Source organism: Artemia franciscana, chromosome 14 (assembly GCF_032884065.1).
Source record: "Artemia franciscana chromosome 14, ASM3288406v1, whole genome shotgun sequence".
In the NCBI taxonomy this organism is placed as follows: Eukaryota; Metazoa; Arthropoda; class Branchiopoda; order Anostraca; family Artemiidae; genus Artemia; species Artemia franciscana.
In genome coordinates, this window is record NC_088876.1 from 30642429 (window position 1) to 30657232 (window position 14804).

Sequence of the window (14804 nt, forward strand, 5' to 3'; positions counted from 1 at the left end):
GATCTCTCCTCGGAGGATCTGTCATGGGGGAAGAAAAATTCAACGAAAAGGGCGCAGGATTCTCTAGCATTACTATTAGAAAACAATGAAAAATAAACATGAAAACATTTTTTCAAATGAAAGGAAGAAGTAGCATTGAAACTTAAAACGAACAGAGCTAAATACCTTGCTCTTTATTCTAAAGTATTTTTAGTAATTTCAACTATTTACTCTCCGGCCTTTCTGATTCAGGGGTCATTCTTAAAGAATTGGGACAAAACTTACGATTTAGTGTAAAGAGCGAGGTATTAACGAGGGTACAAACCCCCTCGTATACATAATACAAATATAAGGTTATGAAAGTTTGTTACGTAAGTTAATTCTTAAGTTACGTATATTTTTTACTAATAAAAACGTTTGGGTCTTTGCCACAATTCTACTTTTTAAAACAATTAAAAGCTTTAGCGTAAAGAGCAAGGGATTGCGGAGGGGACAACCCATTTCATATACGGAGTAATTTCTGTTCGTTTTAAGTTTTAATGTCGCTCCTTACTTTCAGCTAAAAAAATCAGTTTTTTTTATATTTAATTTCTCTTTGAATCGCCTTCTTATATACTTATAATGACGTCATATACAAAGCCTTTGACGTCATATACAAAGCCTTTGACGTCATATGCAAAGCCTTATATACTTATAATAACGTCATATGCGGACAAACAAACACACATATGCGGACAAACACAAAACATGGACAAACACACAAACTTACAACTTATTTATATATATATAGATATATTATGTATATAGATTATTTGCAATCGTTGAAGTTCAATTGCCATGTGGTAAAAGAAGATATATGCCGACAAAAAGATGCCACTTGCCACTTGTACTCATCCCATGAGCCATGGTTCGACCACCCCTAGTTTAAGGAATTCTTTCTTTGAATACTGATATGAAACGTTTAAGTTTAATTAAGTCTTGGCTTTTTAATATACAGAAATTCTTGTATAAAAGATTCTTTGGATAATGCCTTTTTTTAGGGTGTTTTCAAAAGCAAATTTGCTGCAATTGGCTATTCTCGAGTTAATATAAAATTATGCATTCATAATCGATACACTAATTTAAACTTTTCTCACAAATTATAATATACGAGAATAAGCCACAGTAAAACCCTTCTGTTTAAAGGGAATTTATTTTTCTAATTACAGTTCAGGAAAAATATCTGAGTTTACACAATTTTTCTTCTTTTATTTGGAGTATAAAAAAACAGAGGATTTATTAATTTTATTTAATAGGAAAGTTTTTTGAGGCTCCCTAACTTGGATGTTTCATATTAGGTATCAATATTTTGTTGACAATTAGGTAGACAACCATATTAGGTTGTCTCGGCATATCAGGTTAAAGAACCAGCATTGGAGAAGAAACTTGTTTATTTAATCTTGTTTATTTAATTTGGATGCCTAGCAAAGTCGAAAAACAGAAGAAACATATCTTTGTTGTTGTTCTTGTTAGAATAGTTCTTCTTCTTCATTCTTGTAAGAAAAGAATTTTTTTTGTAAAATTAAATGTCCTCCTTTATATGAAGACAAATGTTTTTAAGTAGGTATGAACGATGTAATTTTATCCAATGATATGTTAAATAATTATAAAACTTTTTATAGCGAATATAAATCAGCGAAGCCATTTCTTGAAATTGTTGGGAAGCTGCTTAAAGGATTTATTTTGCTTAAAAAGGCCCTACCTAATCCTTTCGTTGATTTTTTGTGCGTTGGAGTTCCATTCTACTTGAAATATTAAGCCTCGGACTACGACTAAACTGCTATGACTAATGACTAACTGACTATATGACTACTGACTATGACTAAACTGCTCATGGTCGGTTACTGCCTCCATCATCATCAGAGTAGCCTCGTTTTAAATCTCTAAACTGAGGTTTACCGAGACAGTAGATGTAAATAAAATATTCAATACTAGAATTTTCGCCCCCGCACAAGGGCCGATCCAGGGAGGATGCAATCACCATATGTGCCTGGAAACAGTTTTCTCTAAATTCATAATTGAAATTAAACCAAATGAGCCTGATAATCTAAAGAGCAAAAAAACTTGTATCCACCTTTTCCTAAATTCCAGATTCCAATTTTCCCAAATCCCAGATCCCCCATTTGTGCATGTGAAAACTTACAGCAGCAATATATATTTAAGAAAAACGCAAAAATCTAAACGACACATCTGATGGTTTTTACTCCTTTTTCGAATAAGATTTGGTATCAAGATTGAGAGGCCAATATTTATTTGATTTAAACAACAAGTATCAAAATGTTTTTTTTTTTTTTTTATTTAAAGTCTTTGCCGTCTCTTATGTGTCAACTACTCTTGTACGACCAAAAACTTTGTCTCAACAAAATTCAAGCCTTGGAAGTATTTTACCAAATCAATTAATTATATTAATCTAGTAACGCACATTTTTTTTCTATTAATCCACTTGATTACTTTTATTAACCACAAAATTTAATTTTGAATAAAAAACATGCTCTTTTTGTAAAGAAATATTTAGATTTTGTATATCAAGAAATAATTTTGCCTTTTAAGAAAAATTAGCATTTTACCAATAAATTTTTAGCCTAAAGCTGCTCCAGTGTGCGCAGTCCAGGAGGAAAGTGCTCTGTCAGAGTGGTTTGAAGTCGAGTGCGATGCTCGTCAAGGATGTTTGCTGTTCCCGATATTCTTTGCTATGCTTATAGACTTTATGATTCGAGCCTGCAACTGTAGCCTGTAGGAGGTACCCCACCAAGCTCTAAGCGTCAACTACACGATTGTGAATTCCTGACTATACCTCTTGCTGCCCACTGCCAGGATGACATCTACCATAATCTGAATGAACTAGCAGGGAAAGCTGCCTACAGATATATTTTGGTAAAAGAAAAAGTATGTCAAATGCAGTTGCATCGAGCCTGGCTGAAACTGTTCTGCACGAGGGTAGTGATATCAAAGAGGTCAGAGAATTCAAATATCTGGGTAGTACACTGACCTAATGTGGGAACTACGATGTGCATAACTTCGAACTACGAAGACACTCTCTGTGCTTATATATGCGTATGAGTCATGGATCCATTGAAAGAATGTGGAGAAAAGATTTCTCGGCTTCGGTAAGAATTGTCCGTGTAAAATCCTTACGATCCAATGGACCAACAGAGTGATGAATGCTCAGATATAGGCAAACTTTGAACAACCACTTGTGACCAACGAAATCAGAAAGAGGAGGTACCCACCTTACGATTTGGATGAATGAAAGACACCTTCCAAATGATGTAGGTTTTGGATCCCACCCGTTCTTCGAAGGAGGAGAAGACAGTACAACACACTATGTTGATCCCTGGAGAAAGAGGCTACAAGTCATCGAACTATACCGAACCAGCTCTGGTCCCTGGTGCAAGATCAAGTAAATCCATGGTTTATTGTGCCTGCCTTACGCGCCTTTAGGCGTGGAAAAACCTAAGTCTAAGTAATATTAAGAGCCTCATTGAGAAATTCAATATTGCCTATGTCAGTATCTGAAGTAGTGAAATCTTGTTTGAAATTTTCTGTCTGAGTTCAAAATCAGATTAGCGGTTAGAAAATCGTTAGGGAATATAATCATTTAAATGGCTGTGTGATTGAGCGTTAGTGGTAATTTTTTTCAAAGTTTCGGGTTATTTTTGTTTTAACATTTTGGGTACATATCAAGGCTGTATCCAGGGTAAGGAGGCTTGAGGGTTTGAACCCCCCTCTTTGAAAATGTTTGTCCGAATCCTAAAAATGCAGCGAAAATGCATATAAACAAAATACTGATGCGGTTTTTAATGATTTTTTTTTGTAACCTGACTATGTAGGCGTTTGTTTCTTCGAATTTAGTACCGTTCAAAACACGTGACTATAATCTTCTTGAAGAATTTGAAAAGTTTTCTTATCGATTTCTTAGATGAAGATAAATTTCGACTTCTGAAATTATATAGATATTAATATTTAATGTTTATATTTAAGTTTAATATTTATATTAAAACTTAAATAATATGGGAAAATGGCATGTTGTTAATAAAACTAAGAAAGCTATCTTTACAGCTTCAACCCTCAAGAGATTAGTTTAATCATATTATTATTTTTTTTCAGTTTGTTTTCCCCTTGCCTCGAAGTGAAGGATATGAGTTTTTTCTTTGTCAGTTTTCTGGAAATGAATGCCATTTTACATCTTTAATAAACTACCAAGTAAGTTCATCCTTTCGTTTGTATTGGTCATCGTCCAAAGATATACCTGTGTATCTTTGATAAACTACCAAAAAACTTCGATTCCTTCGGTTTTATTTATCATTTTCCAAACATATACATATTTCTTTTATATTACTTAGTTATGTAAATCATGGTTTGTAGAATAATATAATAATCGTGTATTTCAGAGCTTCTGAGTCATCGGCAAAAATATATGTCGCTGCCTGCTTTAGTGCTAAATGTCGCTAGCATTTCGTCTGTCGCTGACTACTTTAGTACTAAATGTATATATTTTTGAATGTTAACATAAATGTAAATACGTTCTACGACTACACTGGCTATACATGACGTTTGACGAAAAACCAGAAAATATAGGCCTAACTGAAAAATAAATATGCAAACGAAGGTGAGTTTTAGCCAGTGAAAAAACGAAGCAAAAAGTGAAGAACAGATAATATAACAAAAAGATATACAAAAATATAACAAAACCAGAAAATATAATAAAAAAATAACTATGAAAACAAGGGTGATTTTTAGCCAGTGAAAAAACGAAGCGAAAAGTCAAGAGCAGATAATATAAAAAAAAATTACAAACATATAGCAAAAATCAGAAAATATAATAAAAAATAACTATTAAAACGAGGGTGAGTTTTAGCCATTGAAAAAACGAAGCGAAAAGTCAAGAGCAGATATTTCTGCAATGATTTTTACATATTTCGACCAAGCTGTCCTCAGTGCCAAAAAAAAAGAAAAAAAAGATACAAAAAATATAACTTTTTTTGTCTTCTGTTCGGCTTCACTTTCCAATCTATTTTCGTTTTTATGTCTGTACGTGAATTGGTCAACAATGAAAAAAACTAATATTAAGACCAGTGTTTACTTTTACTAAATTTTTATTTGGTGCTTTACGTGCAATGGTTAATGATAAATTGCCAAAATAAGTAAAAAAAACAACAGATTTTTGTTAAATTCTTAGTCACAATAGAAACTTGAGAAAGTTAGTAAAGATCAGGTTGTATTATCGTATACCTTGTACGTTGGATAATTAGCTTTTGCGTTGGAAAAATTGATGTAATGTCTTTTCAAATTTTGGCAGGGTAGGATTCAGAATCAATTTTTTGAATATTATCAAAGTCGAATTTATTATTGTACTGATTTGTAGTGGTAACGTTCAAAATGACGTTGCCTATGTAAGGGGGTGGTACTCATGTTCCTGAGCTGGATTATAGATGCCGGTCAGAGATTTGTTAAAATAATATTATAGATCAATTTCATACTAGCTTATATACGTAAGCTTCATTGCGCAAACGTTTAAGGTTTTTGTCCACGTTGAACGTTGTTTTTGAAATACTTTTTTTTTGAATGTTGGACGAAAGTGATGTTTTTATTGATTATTTGTGAATGTTAATAGTAGAAACTTGAACGTCCTTACTTTGCATTTACATTACGGGTCTGTAAACTGTTGTTTGATTAGGGGATTAATTTGAGCTGACCAATTGAAATAATTTTTTTGCTGCTTAAACCCCGTAGCGTACACTCTTAAGCAAGAACATACAAAATGTATGAATTCGCTATGTAAGGTAACACCTATCGCTAGGTTTTTCTCTCCTGTTATCATAATTTTTCCATTAATGATTTTTGATCGGAGGAGCCATATCACTTTCCTCTTTTGGCAAAAACGGATCTGACAAGAAATTAAAAAAAAATGTTGCTACCCCCCCCCCCCCCCCCTAGCTGAAATAGCATCTGAAAAAGGCTTCTTGTTTGTAAAATAGTGTGTTGTGAACTTTCTGAGACTATCCCTTTTAATTGGTTCCTATTGAAAGAGTCACCTTCTCTTCTCACTATTGATATATCTTCACTTATTAGGTTCTTTCTATCTGATCCACAGTATTGAATCAATTATCGCCTGTTAGGTGGTATCTGTATGACGATTTGTTTTATCAGGAAATTTATCATATTGGCCCTCTCTTTTTTTACTATCGATATAAGAAATAGATTATTAACCTAACAATAGGAGAAGTTTTACATTTTATTTGCTCGGGGAGGGAGGAGTGGGTCTCAATTAAAGGAATTTTTGTCAGAAGCATTGTAACATTTTATTTGCTCGGTGAGGGAGGAGTGGGTCTCAATTAAAGGAATTTTTGTCAGAAGCATTGTTACATTTTATTTGCTCGGGGAGGGAGGAGTGGGTCTCAATTAGAGGAATTTTGTCAGAAGCATTGTTACATTTTATTTGCTCGGTGAGGGAGGAGTGAGTCTCAATTAAAGGACTTTTTGTCAGAAGCATTGTTACATTTTATTTGCTCTGTGAGGGAGGAGTGGGTCTCAATTAAAGGAATTTTTTTCAGAAGCATTGTTACATTTTATTTGCTCGGGGAGGGCGGAGTGGGTCTCAATTAGAGGAATTTTTGTCAGAAGCATTGTTACATTTTATTTGCTTGGTGAGGGAGGAGTGGGTCTCAATTAAAGGAATTTTTGTCAGAAGCATTGTTACATTTCATTTGCTCAGGGAGGGAGAAATGGGTCTCAATTAAAGGAATTTTGTCAGAAGCATTGTTACATTTTATTTGCTCGGTGAGGGAGGAGTGGGTCTCAATTAAAGGAATTTTTGTCAGAAGCATTGTTACATTTTATTTGCTCGGGGAGGGAGGAGTGGGTCTCAATTAAAGGAATTTTTTTCAGAAGCATTGTATAATATTAGTTTTTATGCTCGTATTTTATATCTGATCGAATTATCTGGCAGCCTGGATAGAATACAAGATGTAAGTGTAAGCTGTCGCTGGTTAGTATTTTTGGGAATGGTAAATTTAAAGTCAGACCTACGGCTAAGTTTCTTTTAAATGGTAAGATTCCTTGTAAGTGGTAAGTTTTCTTGTAAGTCGTATGTTTCTGTGCTACAGGAATTTTCCACTTGAAATTTTTCACTATTCTATTTCTAAGATGGCTTTGCCTTCAACGTGTTAAGCGCATTAATTCAGGTTCAACGCCAAGTGCCTTTCTATGCAAGGTAATGGGAACGCTGTTAAAGGGAGTAGCACCAATCCTGATGTAAATAAAATTACGTCTTTGCTACTAAAGCAAAAACATATCCACCTTTAGACCATTCAGGTGCGTTCCTCACAATTTAATCGGGATGTTAGAGCCAGCGTAAATGGTGATGTATCAGTGTGTCCGTAATATTTCAAGGACATGACAGTTGCCAAGTCTCACCATGCTAATGTCTTTCTGTTTTCATTAAATCATTTTTATTTTTGTGACAAAAAATATAACTTTAGCACTTTACTTGTTAAAACCGTTTAGAAAATACAACTTCACCTTATTTTGTAGAGGGAACAGGTTATACCTGTCATAAGATTCGGGAGAAGAGCACCTGAGCCCAAAGCAGCCTCTCCCTTCCCGAATATTAAGAGTTCCAATTTTTCGTACTCTTCCTATATTTTTTGCGTAATTTGAACATTTGGAACTTCGCACTCCTGAAGTAAAACTTTGCGTACGTGGTGTTCTGGTCTTATGAAATATTGTGACGAAACAGTCTGCGTAGAGTCAGTGTCAAGGCTTACTTGTGATACAGATAGTGGTTGTGATGCGTCCTGAAGACATCTTGGGCAATATTGTCGCTCGGGTCAATTGACGAAAGAGCTCTCGTAGTTGAAGCTAATCTGGGTACCTTGAAATTCATTTTCGGTAGTGTAAAATAAATAATTTTTCAAAAATTCTTAAGGCAGTTTCACTTATGTCTTCTTTTCTCTCTGTCCGTTGAGCAAATTTTCGCTTCTGTATTTTCCCACACATCAACTTGCTGCAGTCACGACAAATAATGCAACGATTGCCGATTTGTAGTGATTGGGCACACGGGCCCTTGAACTTTCCGAAACTCCTATCCCCCTGCAAATTTTTGCCAAAAGACAGGCATGTTGCCTTTGAATTGAAGTAGAATATCGCATGGACTTTCAATGTATATAAATGGAGGCATAAAGAAAACACTTGGTCCCTTCACATACCCCTGCCACTTCAACCGCCAACTTTATTGCAAAAAAGTAGGTATGTTGTACTTTGTTTGTTCGCACTCCCCGTCTCTGAATTCTACAGTTAAGATCTCCTTACATTTTTTAGGGCAAGTAATTTGGGTCAAAGGGACTAAGAATAGGTATTTTCAGGAGTTTATGGCACTTCTAACTTTTCTTACGTTTCGAGTTGAAGTGTCTGGATTCTTTGAAATGTTATTGGCTGGTAATTACAGCAAAGGAGGCTTCCTAGGAGGCTTCTATGTTCTAAAAGTGTAAGTTCCAGATTTTAGAAGACTACTAGGTTCTATGACCTTCTGGAAGGTTATTGAAGACTTCAAATTTTCACTGTTCGCGATTTCTCTTCTATCGCAAAGAAGGATTCGTTAGCATAAAGCATCCTTAGGGGTAAGGGTTTGTATAATTTTGTCAATTAGTCTATGTTTAGTTCGTTCTTGTATGTTTCGGGATAGGGAAGTCTTCCTTTTTGCAAGTGACCACGCTATGATTATAAGTAATAATTCAACAAAATAGGTTTGACAGCTGAGCTAACTGTACATTTGATCAAATGGAAAACATTACCTCAACTATAAATCTTTTTCGCCGTAATGCATCGAATTAGGTACTATTTTTCTTCCGAGACCGCACTGCTTTTCTACGACGAACAAATAAACATCCAAACGGGGATAAGTCCATTTACTGAGAGTGAACACAGATACAACAGTTTGGATATTTTGGTCACATATACAGCGATCGTCATCAATAGAAATACGTCAGCAGCTGATGACGACCGCTGTATATGTGGTTGAAATAGCCAGACTTTTGCATCTGTTTTCACTGTCTAACTAATGGACTTGTCCCGATTTTGAAAGGTTATTTGTTCAATTATAACTCTTTCTTATGTTTGCAATTTAAGTTCAAATTTTTCGTACTCTTCCTATATTTTTTTGCGTAATTTGAACATTTGGAACTTCGCACTCCTGAAGTAAAACTTTGCGTACGTGGTGTTCTGGTGTTATGAAATATTGTGACGAGATAGTCTGCCTAGAGTTAGTGTCAAGGCTTACTTGTGATACAGATAGTGGTTGTGATGCGTCCTGAAGACATCTTGGGCATTATTGTCGCTCGGGTCAATTGACGAAAGAGCTCTGGTAGTTGAAGCTAATCTGGGTACCTCGAAATTCATTTTCGATAGTGTAAAATAAATAATTTTTCTAAAATTCTTAAGGCAGTTTCACTTGTGTCTTCTTTTTTCTCTGTCCGTTGAGCAAATTTTCGCTTCTGTATTTTCCCACACATCAACTTGCTGCAATCACGACAAATAATGCAGCGATTGCCGATTTGTAGTGATTGGGCACACGGGCCCTTGAACCTTCCGAAACTCCTATCCCCCTGCAATTTTTTGCCAAAAGACAGGCCTGTTGCCTTTGAATTGAAGTAGAATATCGCATGGACTTTCAATGTATATAAATGGAGGCATAAAGAAAACACTTGGTCCCTTCACATACCCCTGCCACTTCAACCGCCAACTTTATTGCAAAAAAGTAGGTATGTTGTAAGTTGTTTGTTCGCGCTCCCCATCTCTGACTTCTACAGTTAAGATCTCCTCACATTTTTTAGGGCACGTAATTTGGGTCAAAGGGAATAAGAATAGGTATTTTCAAGAGTTTATGGCACTTCTGACTTTTCTTAGGTATCGAGTTGAAGTGTCTGGATTCTTTGAAATGCTATTGGCTGGTAATTACAGCAAAGGGGGCTTCCTAGAAGGCTTCTATGTTCTAAAAGTGTAAATTCCAGATTTTAGAAGACTACTGGGTTCTAGGACCTTCTGGAGGGTTATAAAAGACTTCAAATTTTCACTGTTCGCGATTTCTCTTCTATCGTAAAGAAGGATTCGTTAGCATAAAGTATCCTTAGGGGTGAGGGTTCGTATAATTTTGTCAATTAGACTATGTTTAGTTCGTTCTTATATGATTCGGGATAGGGAAGTCTTCCTTTTTACAAGTGACCACGCTATGATTATAAGTAATAATGCAACAAAATAGGTTTGACAGCTGAGCTAACTGTAAATTTGATCAAATGGAAAACATTACCTCAACTATAAATCTTTTTCGACGTAATGCATCGAATTAGGTACTATTTTTCTTCCGAGACCGCACTGCTTTTCTATGACAAACAAATAAACATCCAAATGGGGATAAGTCCATTTACTGACAGTGAACACAGATACAACAGTTTGGATATTTGGTCACATATACAGCGATCGTCATCAATAGAAATACGTCAGCAGCTGATGACGACCGCTGTATATGTGGTTGAAATAGCCAGACTTTTGCATCTGTTTTCACTGTCTAACTAATGGACTTGTCCCGATTTTGAAAGGTTATTTGTTCAATTATAACTCTTTCTTATGTTTGCAATTTAAAGTGCTTATCATATATAAGGTGCGTCTAAGGTCCGCTGTTTATGATTACAATGGAAAAAACTTAAATGGGGCACTAGAAAAATACTCCCTCTCATAAACATGGTAGGCTATGTACTATGGCTGGCTTATTTGGCCAGATAAATTTTGTAAGTCTTAAATGGATGGAACCTGCTAGAAATTAGGTAAAATTTTATAAATTTTGGATGTTTGGACTTTGCTGAAATTAATGTGGGCCCAGTTAACATAAAAATTTGTTAGAAACCTATAGGAGCTGGGAAATATATTGCCTTTCGGATATGAGGCAATATATTACAAATACAGAAGAGACAATAATGAGGACTTTTTTCCCCAACACAGTGAACGAACAAAATCTATTTGAATATTTTGGCCCTAAATCAAAGGGCCGTCTTAAGCAAAGAAAATAATATACAATAACACACTTACAATAAAAGCTCATGGTTAAGAGCCCATTTCTTAAAATAGCCTAGGTATCATTACTTCTTAACGAAAAGTCTTGGCTGAGATTTTCGTAAAAAAATAATAATTTCTAGGCTATTTTAAAAGATGTGTTTTTAACCAAGAACTTTTATTGTAAGTGTGTTATTGCTTATTATTTTCTTTGCTGAAGACGACCCTCAGATATAGGGCCGAAATATTCAAATAGGTTTTGTTTGTTCACTGTCTTGGGGGAAAAAACCCTAATTATTTTGTATTTGTAATACGGAAAGGCAGTGTGGTCTTCGTCATTTTTGGAGACAACATATATCTTATATATCTCTCAATATATATATATATATATATATATATATATATATATATATATATATATATATATATATATATATATATATATATATATATATATATGTGTATATATATATATATATATATATATATATATATATATATATGTATATATATATATATATATATATATATACATACATATATATATATATATATATATATATATATATATATATATATATATATATATATATATATATATATATATATATATATGTAATATATATATACATATATATATATATATATATATATATATATATATATATATATATATATATATATATATATATATATATCTATATATATAAAAATAAGTTGTCTGTCTGTCTGTGGATCTGTGGATCAGGTGACGTCATGTTTCGGCTGACGTCATGAAATTAGTTGCCGTCATTTTTGCTTTGAAGGTGACGTCATTCAAGTTATATAAGACATATGTTCGCGTAGAAATCTATTAATGTTTAAGTTTACAATGACTGATGAAGATGCTCAAAGAGTCTATGCCAAAAAACTTGCTGCTGATAGAGAAAGTCAGAAAAAAAAGCGTGCCGAGGAACTACCAGAGCAACGCGAAAGCAGACTTGCTGCTAAAAGAGAAAGTGAAAAAAGAAGGCGTGCCGTGGAATCACAAGACCAGCAGGGAAACAGGCTTGAGGCTGATAGAGAAAGAAAGAACAGAAAGCATGCCGAGGAACTACCAGAGCAACGCAGAAGCAGACTTGCTGCTAAAAGAGAAAGTGAAAAAAGAAGGCGTGCCGAGGAATCAAAAGACCAGCAGGGAAACAGGCTTGAGGCTGATAGAGAAAGAAAGAACAGAAAGCATGCCGAGGAACTACCAGAGCAACGCAGAAGCAGACTTGCTGCTAAAAGAGAATGTGAAAAAAGAAGGCGTGCCGAGGAATTACAAGAACAGCAAGAAATCAGGCTTGCTGCTGAAAGAGAAAGTAAGAAAAGAAAGCGTGCCGAGGAATCACAAGAACAGCAAGAAATCAGGCTTGCTGCTGATAGAGAAAGTAAGAAAAGAAAGCGTGCCGAGGAATTACAAGAACAGCAAGAAATCAGGCTTGCTGCTGATAGAGAAAGTAAGAAAAGAAAGCGTGCCGAGGAATCAGAGCAATCTGAAAGTTATCGCCTGGCATTCAGGTACAACCCAGTCGATGATTATAGCTTGAGTAGATGTGTTCAAATCGGGACAATGTCTAAAATTTGTCCCTATTGCAAGGCCTTGAAATTCAATGGTGAAACAATGGGAATGTGTTGCGCCTCAGGAAAAGTTAAACTTCCTCTATTGGCTGCACCACCAGAGCCATTGAAGACTTTCCTTACTGGAACTACGTCAGAATCTAAGCGTTTTTTGTCAAAAATCAGACAATACAACTCATGTTTCCAAATGACGTCGTTTGGAGCCCAAATCGAAAATCCAGATCAATTTATGTCTACTTTCAAAGTAAAAGGGCAAATTTATCATAAAGCAGGGTCCCTTCTACCATTCTCAGGCGAGAATCATAAATTTTTACAATTGTACTTCATCAGTGATAGAAATTCTGAATTGAATGCACGTTGCGAAATTTCTCCCAACGTTGAAAGGACAATCGTTTCCCAATTGCAACATCTTTTCCACGAAAATAATAATTTAGTGCGTCTGTTCAAAACAGCCATCGATTTGATGCCTACTGATACTCATAAAATTGTTATTTCCGCTGACAAAACGCCTCCTGGCCAACATGTGCGTGGATACAATGCTCCGACTATCGACGAAGTGGCAATCGTTATGGTCGGTGATCAGTTTTTACCTCGAGATATTATTCTACATAAGTGAAACGCTCAGTTGTTAAGAATTGCTGAAACTCATCGATGCTACGATGCCCTACAATATCCTATCATTTTTTGGGATGGAGCCGACGGCTATCACTTTAATATTAAATTGATGAATCCAGCCACTAACAAAGAAATGAATAAGAAATGCAGTGCAATGCATTATTATTCCTATAGACTAATGATTCGGCAGGATGAAGAAAATTATATTTTAAAATGCCGTGAATTGTTTCACCAATTTGTCGTGGATATGTATGCTAAAATTGAATCAGAACGTTTGCTATATATCCGCCTGAATCAGACCAAGCTCCGCTCTGAACAATACATTCATTTGCGAGATGCAGTTATAAATGACGGTAATACCACAAACGTTGGAAGATTAACAATTTTACCTTCGTCATATGCTGGCAGTCCCCGTGTTTGGGTCAGTGCGATGCTGGATGTACTCAGTGGAATGGCAAAAACGAGGTTTGCCACACGCACATATACTAATCTGGCTACATAAAAAAATTACTTCAAACGAAATTGATGATGTGATTTCCGCTGAAATACCTGATAAAAATGTCGATAAGGGGTTACATGATATTATTGTAAAAAATATGATACATGGACCTTGCGGTGCACTGAACGAAAATTCACCATGCATGGCCAAAGGAAGGTGCACAAAGCAATATCCTCGACTTTTAGTACCCAAAACAATTACTGGCAATGATGGTTACCCACAATATAGAAGAAGATCTACTGAAGATGGCGGTAAAACAGCAATAATAAAGAAGCGTAACGGTACCACCATCGAAGTAGATAACCAGTGGGTTGTTCCATATTCCCCATTATTATCAAAAACATTTAATGCACACATAAACGTTGAATACTGTAACTCCGTAAAGGCAATCAAATACATATGTAAATACGTCAACAAAGGCAGTGACATGGCAGTTTTTGGCTTGCAGTCCGAAATCAAAGATTTCGATGAAATCGTAGAATATCAGGCTGGAAGATACATAAGCAGTAATGAAGCTGTTTGGCGAATTCTTTCATTTCCGATACATGAACGTAGTCCAGCTGTTGTTCACTTAGCGGTACATTTACAGAATGGTCAACGTGTTTATTTCACGGAAACCAACGTGCAACAAAGAGTCCTGAATCCACCGGATACAACATTAACAGCTTTTTTTTCGCTTTGCAAAAATGATTCTTTTGCAAAAAAACTGCTGTATACTGAAGTGCCTTCGTATTACACGTGGAATACTAAAAATAAAGTATTTGGACGTCGAAAACAGGGTAAGTCGGTCGACGGCCAACCTACCATCTTCAAAGATACCACGATAGGAAGACTCTACACCGTTCACCCCAATCAACATGAATGCTTCTTTCTACGCCTGCTTTTGGTGAATGTACCCGGTCCGACATCCTTTAAGTGTTTGAGGACTGTAAATGGTACTATACATGACACTTACCGTAGTGCATGCCAAGCTCTGAATTTATTGGAGAATGACCAACACTGGGATAACTGCATCAATGACGCGTGC

General features: G+C 35.3%; 1 protein-coding gene across 2 annotated transcripts in view; it reads left to right on the forward strand.

Annotated features, from left to right (window-relative positions):
• The window catches only part of LOC136035564 (ATP synthase mitochondrial F1 complex assembly factor 1-like), a 108827-nt gene that overhangs the window by 51500 nt on the left and 42523 nt on the right, over nucleotides 1-14804 (forward strand). For both annotated transcript variants that reach the window (XM_065717435.1, XM_065717434.1), the window contains one exon: nucleotides 4126-4221. In XM_065717435.1, coding sequence (XP_065573507.1) covers nucleotides 4126-4221 — 96 coding nt within the window. The remainder of the gene's footprint in view (nucleotides 1-4125; nucleotides 4222-14804) is intronic.